This window comes from Cryptotermes secundus, unplaced genomic scaffold, assembly GCF_002891405.2.
Source record: "Cryptotermes secundus unplaced genomic scaffold, Csec_1.0 scaffold2975, whole genome shotgun sequence".
Taxonomy (NCBI): domain Eukaryota; kingdom Metazoa; phylum Arthropoda; class Insecta; order Blattodea; family Kalotermitidae; genus Cryptotermes; species Cryptotermes secundus.
In genome coordinates this window covers 79,972-88,541 of record NW_019732011.1, presented here as the reverse complement: position 1 = coordinate 88,541, position 8,570 = coordinate 79,972, and the positions used below count along the sequence as shown (strand labels likewise).

Sequence of the window (8,570 nt, the reverse complement as noted above, 5' to 3'; positions counted from 1 at the left end):
ATATCCCTGAGAAGAAGACCCAAGCTCGAGCGACAGTCGTGGCAGATGTACGTCGGAGGTTGGCTCTGCCGTCCTATGTTGAACACAGAAACTAGTAACTTTCGAATGATGACGTTACGCCCTACGTCATTATCTTACGATGACGCGATGCAGAATATATTTTAGACACAGCACAGTAGGCCAATTTTAAAAACAGACATGAAATGCTTCCTTCTCATTTCTTATTGTTACTCTTCTGACTGTAATTAACATTAGAATCAAACTTACTGCCTGAACCACAGTATATTTAACAATGGCTATATGAATTCACTCCTTCATATCCTGTTGTCCCGTTACTGAAGCGACAGAACATGTGAATCATCCTTAATAACAGGTTCTTCTTGTTCTTGATCGTGGCTTTTGCAGACCGCTACGGCTTCAGAGGACGTGGAGTGCGGGGGGGACAGAACTGCCGGCCAGCAGAGTCCTCGCAACCCTGCAGTAAGGCGAGCACTTTACAGAGGAGCACTCATGCTTGCTAAACTCAGCGCGGTGTTCGCGTACTCCGCTCTAGTGTGGTACTTCATGGGCTTCATGGTCCTCATTCAGCTCATCCTTGTCGCCATTGTCGCGTACCTGGCGGCTGGTGGGAGCTACCAGTGGTTTTACGTCGCTCTCAGAACACTTCCCAGGGATCTCAAGTAAGTACAAGTTAGTGGATCTTCTCCTTACCAGTGCCCACAGTATTCAGTGCGTAGCAAACGGACTTGACATTTTTGACGTGCAGGTGTTTGCATGTTGCTCTGAGAAGAGTTTTCAAGAGTGTGACGTAAGTACAGTTAGTAGCCCGTCCTTCCAGCCCATGTCAGAATCGGCTTCTTGTAATCCCCCGAGTACTGAAAACGGCTGCCCTTTGTATGTGGGGTTTCAGAAACCTGTTACTTTGTCCAGTGTCGCTTGTCCTTCTGGTTGTCCGGGGACATGGAATGTTTCTCGCAGAGATATATATAGAGGAATTATGTTTACCGTCAACATAAATACTCAGTTTTAATTTCGATCTGTTTCTCACAGACTTATTAGGCATTTACCTCATTAAGTTATTTTTTTTTCTTGGCACTGCAGCCCCAGTGGGCCTAGGCCTACCTCCATGAACTTCTCCTTTCACTTCGGTTTTTCTAGATCTTACTCATTCGGTAGGACCCCTTGGGCGGGTGATCAGCTCGTCGCAAGGTCTCTACCTGTACATAAACACAGAAAAACGCACACAGACAAACTAAACATCCATGCCCTGAATGGGATTCGAACCCACGATCCCGGCTTCCGAGCGAGCGAAGACAGTACATGCCTTAGACCGCTCGGCTACCGTGACCGGCAATGTATAAGAATAATATATAGAAATTCAGTTCGTACCTCACAGGAAACAGATCCGAAGCCACGATCCCGGCTTCCGAGCGAGCGAAGACAGCGCATGGCTTAGACCGCTCGGCTACCGTGACCGGCATTAAGTTACTTTACAATGATATAAATACCCAGAAGCCACAATTATGCGATATCTCGTAGTAATATCATTACAAGGGCTGTCGATACAATAATAGTAGGACTTGTATAGTAATAGTTGTAGTTGCAGCGGTAGTAGTGATTGCTTGTGACCTTCTGAACGAATGAGGCCGGACCAAAATAATTTCTTCACCCTTTACCCTTGAATGCCAATATTTAAGGAAAGACAGGAACATTTGTGTTATCACTTACATGTTCAGATTTGTTAAGAGTTTATTTTTTTCGTTATTTGAAACCCTTCTTGGCAACTTGAGGCCCATTCATGTTGTCACAAACATTTTAACACGGGCTAAGCTCCACTGTGACCTGCGGCTAGACATGTTACTCCTCTCGGTAGAAATATATTGCCTCGACGGATCAGAGGAGGTGCTTCAACAGAGATGTGTGTACAAGTACCAAAATGACAGTTTCTATTGTGTAATGCGCAGGACCTACTACATTCCTCATATGTCATTTAGGTTCTTTGATAATGTTGGGGACAGAGATGGACATGACACTCACTTAGACTGCCTTTAAATTCGGTTCGACCCTTCTTCGTTGACTTCGTTCCATGTAAAGCAGCTGATCAGCACCAGTGCTTAAGTGATATTCTTCTCTAATGTTGTAATATTTGATCAAGTCAAGGAGGATGAGGTGGGCAGGTCATGTAGCACGAATGGGGGAAACGAGGAATGCGTATAGGATATTGGTGGGAAAGCTAGAAGGAAAGAGACCGCAGAGAAGACCAAGGCGTAGGTTGGTGGACAATATTAGAGTGGGTCTTAAGAGATATAGGATGGGATTGGATTGGATAGATCTGGCTCAGGATATGGACCCTTGTGAACGCGGTAATGAACCTTCGGGTTCCATAAAATGCTGGGAAATTCTTGAGTAGCTGCAGAATTGGCGGCTCCTCCAGAAGGGCTCAGCTCCATAAGTAAGTAATGTAATATTGTCTTGAAATCATTGTTAACTCTCCATAGTCCCAGACTCAGCATGAGGTATCTAAGAAAGACTGAATCGCATTCATACTGCTGACTTGCCACTCAGAATAAATACACTCGCAAGCAAGGACGCAGGCACGCACTGGTCAAGCAATCTTATTTAAACCCCACACAAATAAATAACATACAGATGTGTTAACACGTGCCTTTCTCGCGGTATAGTCGAACAAATCATTACCTGCATTGAGAGCGATAACAGTGGACACACACAAAAACACACACACGAATACGCAGTAAATTCTTCGAGGGCCCTCATTCACTGTCCTTGTAGCAAAGGAACAGACCCCGGAGGGAAAGCATAACATCTATTTAGCGACATTAAGTAAAAGCAACTTCACAGAAAAGTGAGTTAAGTCCATACCCGTGACTGAAGGCTGTCCCTGAACTTTTTGCAAACTCATCAATTTTTCTGCGGATTTTGAAAAACAGATCTGTGTCATACAAACTATAAACAACAAAGAGATATATCAAAGTACTTTTATTCAATACTAAATGCAGACAAACTAGAAATTCATATATGCTGAGGCGTCAGAAGTTGGTGGGGGGTCAGCCATCCTGGCCCTTAACGACGGGCCGGTCCTGTCCTGAGTACTGCTGCTGCTACTAGCGTAGTTGGTTGAGACACTATGCTACAACCCGGAAGGTTGCTGGTTCGATTCCCAATGAGGTCTTTGTATTTTCTCAATTGACGTAATCCTTCCAGACGCATTATGGTCCTGAGATCGACTCAGCCTTTAACAGAAATGAGTACCAGAAATCTTCCTGGGGGGGGGGGGTTAAGAGCGGCCGGCGCGTAAGACTGACCTCACCACCATTTGTGAGCCAATTGTCTAGAAGATGTGAGAGCCTCGACGTCTCACCGCCTTATGGGCATCCATGGTCTATTACAGGGACAGCTTTCCTTCTTTTACCTATAGAATGTGTTGTAGATTCATGTTATACGAGTAACGAATAGCCAAAAGGCCATGAAGACGTATCCCTGAGCTTAAGCACAACGTCATTGAAATCTGTGGGAGTCTGGGCAATACATCCATCAATTCTTAATCTCGACATTAGATGAAGGTGAGAGGCCGGATTCATGTTTCGTCGTTGTTCCCCCGGGGAAATAAACTTCTGGTACCTCATGTTGGGCGTGCTCCAGATTCGATCTGGACGCGGTGGAGAAGAGACTGTTTTCTACCTCTTCAGTATCTATTAATTACAGACTAATATAGGATATGTTTTCACTTATTTTGTGATTTATTAGATCATATGCAAACCCAAATAAGAATCGATACATGTACGTACGAGTATAACATAAGGTCTTTCGGAACTGTTAAGAAATGAATGATGAATGTTAACATCTGTTGACAATTCAAGGAGAAAGCTCATCATATGTTATATAAGGTTTCGTAGCATAAGCTTCACCCGCTTTTTCCATATTCCTTTTCATTCTTTTGTTATCGAGGCATATGTCGACTCCGACGCGTAACATTTTCGACGAAGACGAAGAGAAAAACCAAAAACTGATGCCGGAAGCAGCGTCATCAGCAGCGACTTGAAGCACAGAGCAAATGATGCTCCAGATGGTTCAAGTTCGTATAGCAACAGGCGTGACCAGAGTGGTTTGAATGGCTGCTGTACTGCGATGTGGAAAGCAAATGGAAAAACTACCACATTATCACTTTTCCTGGATAGTATCTTTCCAAAAACAGAGATACCATGTATGCGAGATCCAGAAGACGAGGAAGAAGACGTAAGAAGATGCTGGATGACCTTGGGGACAGAAGAGGATACTGTCATTTGAAGGAGGAAGCTCTAGATCGCATTAAGTGGAGGAACTCTTTGGAAGAGACTGATCTGAGAGATTACTGATGAATGAATCAGGCACAAATACTCAATAGCAAAGAGCCTTCTTTACATAGCACACTACACTTCACACATCCACGTCAATCAGTGAGAGCATTAGTCCTCGCAGAATAAACACGATAAACAATTAAATGAATAGTCGATAATTCCTGATCGACTGCATTATTTGCCTTCATTCAACGTGTTAAGGCTCTCCAGTGCATTGTTATGGTAACCCCGAAATTGCACAATTTCAAAGCCTCCATCTTGCTATTAGGTTATTCTTTCCCTAAATACAGAAGGATGTGATTTGAAACTTTCACGTAGACTACGTACAGTGTCGTCTTTTCGGAGGAACGGCTGTTATAAATATCCTACGTTTCAGAGTTTGTCTCCGTCATCGGGAGTTGATTGAGGAGGGGACCTCCGAAACTTCGGTCACTATATATTCACATGGTTGATCCCCCACGAATAGTTAATCGCATAAATGTAACGTTAAAATGAAGAAATGTAATATTCAAATTAATGAGGTGTGTGAAACGGTTTGCCCCGAAAGGTAATTTACAGCCAGTGAAATAAGCCGTGATATTTAAATTGCAAGTTGCTAGGGAGGACGCAGTCATGGTCTATTACGTAGCATTATTGTAATTGAGGAAGACCACTATAGAACGCAGCACACACAGCTGAATTGGTGTCAAGCGGCTCGTTTTACAGCTACTGGACGGCTGTGCACATAAATTTACAATATGCTGCTACGTTTCCGTTCACCCCTCGCCCACCCCCACACACACACAAACGTATTCATTTGATGGTCTGTCTTGTAGCCACTGAGACCGAGGTAAGGGGCAAAGGTTGCCTCTGTATAATTAAACTTTACGTCATGAAGGCGTAGGGGGACGTAGAGATATAGCTTGATCAGCTTTCAACCTGAACACTAGTTCAAAATTAGCTATCAGCTTCACGCTTTGGCCCACTAACCCCCGGAGGAAGTGCTCCTGTGTAGCAGATTGGGTGGAATGAAGATCCGTCCTGGGAATCGTGGCGAACAAGAAAATCTCTGTGCCTACCGAGACTCGAATCCCGGTTGTCTGAGACATAGTCATTCATTATAGTGACACTGAGCTGGACAGTGTGAAACGACTGCCCGGAGGTAGTTCCACCGAGAGTTAGGAATACAGGAACTTCAGTATTTTTCTTTTAGTTGCTTGGGGTGTGGGGTGAGAGTGGCCACTTGGTACGTCGGCCACTAACTGGCCTATTGTACCAGCCCCGGTTGATAGATGATGATGATGAATGTGGAGCAGTTGGTGGAAATAAAATTGGCAGGTAAAACCGAAGTGCTCGGAGAAAACCTGCCTTAATGCCACTTTGTCCGCCACAAATCTCACGTGACCTGCCCTGGGATCTAAACCAGGCCACCACTGTTGGAAGCCGGCGACTAACCGCTTGAGCTTTGGCGCGGCCTTAACTTAGTAACTTACTAGTTGTCTTACAGGGGCATGAAACTGACCACTCACCTCCAGCTAGTACCGAGGTCAAGAAAATATGGATCTATACATCCACTCCTCCATACGCCATCATGGAGTAGCGTTTAATTCGTTAAGCATACGGACAACTGTACCTTACTAGTTACCTTAACGCCAACAACTTCGACGTATGAGACCAATTTCTTGCCTCTTTAAGACATTTGTGATATGCACTGACTGCAGATAACGCACCATATGATGTCTTTATAACATTTTGCAAAGTAACAGTAAAGTTGCCCCCGTGCCTGAGCACCGAGACGTATGAAGACGCAGGATTATAATTCCGTGTATCTCCACGGTAACGTCAGATATGGGCTTCTCTCTCTGCCTGAAATGTCCCTCTGTCAAGACTTCACACTGCATGCCATGTTTTGCCGTGTTTCCTCTCCACCACAAAGAGAAATTTCTAGCCATTTACACAGCTGCTTTCTCCATAGCCGTGGGTTATAACGGTGCCCTGTACGGATGTACTAGCCTGCAGCTGTTCGCTAGCGAACGGGCCGGCCACCCTTTTTTCAAGGTCACGCAGTAGCTCATTCGAGAGCATCCCACTGCGGCGTCCCGTGTTAGATGCAAGATCAGGCTATGTGGGATTTGTGGTGAACAAAATGGCACTGGGACAGGTTTTCTCCGAGCACTTCGATTTCTCCTGCCAATTTTTATTGCAGCAACTACTCATATTACAAATATTATGTTTCTGGACATTATCCATCTCCCTGTTTTAGACGAAAGCAGGACTATGCGTAACGTCCAGAAATATAACATTTGTGCTCATGTATCATCGTCACAAATTTTCAGATCTTAACTGCTCCACACTCATTAATCTTCCTATAATCGGGCTATGTAGTCTCGATACTGACAGCGTCGTTAAATAAGCAACTCTTAACTTGTTAAGAGCAACGCATGTGAAGTACAGCCCAGCCACACGAGCGCATGAAGTACATACTTTGCAACGCACGTACTTTATGACGGACGTTGCTGAGGACACCACACAGTTGCAGAATGCGGTGCGTAGTTTTTTTTTTGTCTGGAATGGAGGCAGAAGAAAGCGTAGCATTCGCCTCTTGTTTATTTATATTTAAAATCAAGGAAGACAAAATGGTGGGTTCATCCCAAAAACTGTGTGAGACATCGCGATGGTCACTTCTACACATTGTACATACCCCTACGAGAGGATTCTTCAGAGCTTTTTAATTACTTTAAAATGAAAGTGAGCACGTTTGATGAACTTCTGTCTCGCGTTCAAGAACATTTAAAGAAGAGCGATAGTAACTTGAGGGCAGCTATGAAACCTGAAGAAATGCTGGCTATGACTATCGGGTAAGTAAATAATTACACTCAATATGTAGATTTATAATAGAGGTGTTTAATGTTCGAATACAAAACCAATGAAAAAAATTGTTGGTATTTACATTGATAAGGCGAGAGCTAGTGAGTTACAACTGAGTCAATGCAGCTGAATCACAATCACTTCAAGCCTCCGTGTCCGGTGAAAAGTTTTAAAATGATGAAGTAGCCGATGTATTCGATGGAGGTCGCGATGTATAGCCTTGGTAGGGAGGAAGGCTCGGAGGAAATGATCGGGCTTGTTTTAGGTTTTGTAGAAGTTTCATACTTTCCATCCTGAATGTGAATTTCTCATTCGGCGTCAGTGATTTAATAGTGGGCAAAAGAGAGTAGAAAAAAGCTAAATCTTCATCTTCTTGTGGCGTTGCCTCTTTCGTGCTGTGACTTTCCATAAATGTAATGAAACTACGTTCAACATCCGTTAACTTTCTTTTACGCGAAGATGGGAGTTGTTGAGGGGGAACCATTGTTTCATTGGCGGTAGGAGTACGGTAGCCTTCTTCAGTTTCGCGATTATCTCCATGGCATTCGTTTTCGGGTGAGTCCGGTTGAGTGTCCATGGTACTACATGTTGGTCTTGGTTCCAAAGATTTCTTTAGAAAGGATAATTGCTCGCCGTGGATGTATGTTTTCACTTTCTTCGCTTCGGAACCTAATTTTATGGATTGTTTTTTTAGGTTTCTAACGTAGTTATCTCGTACTGTTCTCCATTTCGATACCACGTCTCGTACTAAAACAGCAGAACATTAAAAAAATTTAAATTGCTTATATCATGTTTATTTTTAAATTAGACAGTCTGGTTTTTGATATGCGCTAACTTCTTTTTTTTTCTTGTAATTTCTTCCCTTTCCAGGTACCTTGCAAGTGGATGCAGTTTCAGAGACCCACATTGCAGCTATCGAGTCGGTAGATCAACAGCCAGTCAAATCGTATGAAGAGTTTGTCAAATTATCTGGCGTGTACTGAAAGAAGAATGTTTTCCTACTCCAGATGAGGACACATGTGGTAGAATTGCGCAAGGTTTTCAAAATACAGCATCTTTCCCCAATTATCTTGGGGCAGTTGACGGCAAGCATATCCGTAAAGTTAAACCTGAACGAAGTGGGTTGTTGTACATGAATTACAAACATTATTTTTCCAATCAAGTTCCTTCCGTCAAATGTGACACTTTTTTAAGTTTTCCACCTCGTCAGCACCTGCCTTACATGTTTCGGCTCACCACGGAGCCATCATCAGAGGCATTTATAGTAGAAAAAGAAATCACCAACACACAAAACTTCACTTTGTCCAAGATAGCCACGTTCCAGTTAATTAAAATAATTACAAATAGTTAAAATTACCCAGAATGTCG

The 8,570-nt window shown here is 43.5% G+C and overlaps 2 protein-coding genes across 4 annotated transcripts in view; one reads left to right on the top strand and one right to left on the bottom strand.

Annotated features, from left to right (window-relative positions):
- Nucleotides 1-405: 405 nt before the first annotated feature.
- LOC111867550 (long-chain fatty acid transport protein 4) overlaps nucleotides 406-8,570 on the top strand; it is a gene marked incomplete at its 5' end in the record, with an annotated part of 56,027 nt that continues 47,862 nt past the window's right edge. For both annotated transcript variants that reach the window (XM_023857529.2, XM_023857530.2), the window contains 1 exon segment: nucleotides 406-680. In XM_023857529.2, coding sequence (XP_023713297.2) covers nucleotides 406-680 — 275 coding nt within the window.
- Nucleotides 7,280-8,570, bottom strand: part of LOC117282561 — a 15,998-nt gene continuing 14,707 nt past the window's right edge. For both annotated transcript variants that reach the window (XM_033752719.1, XM_033752718.1), the window contains exon 2: nucleotides 7,280-7,949. In XM_033752719.1, coding sequence (XP_033608610.1) covers nucleotides 7,372-7,949 — 578 coding nt within the window. In that variant the 3' untranslated portion in view covers nucleotides 7,280-7,371. The remainder of the gene's footprint in view (nucleotides 7,950-8,570) is intronic.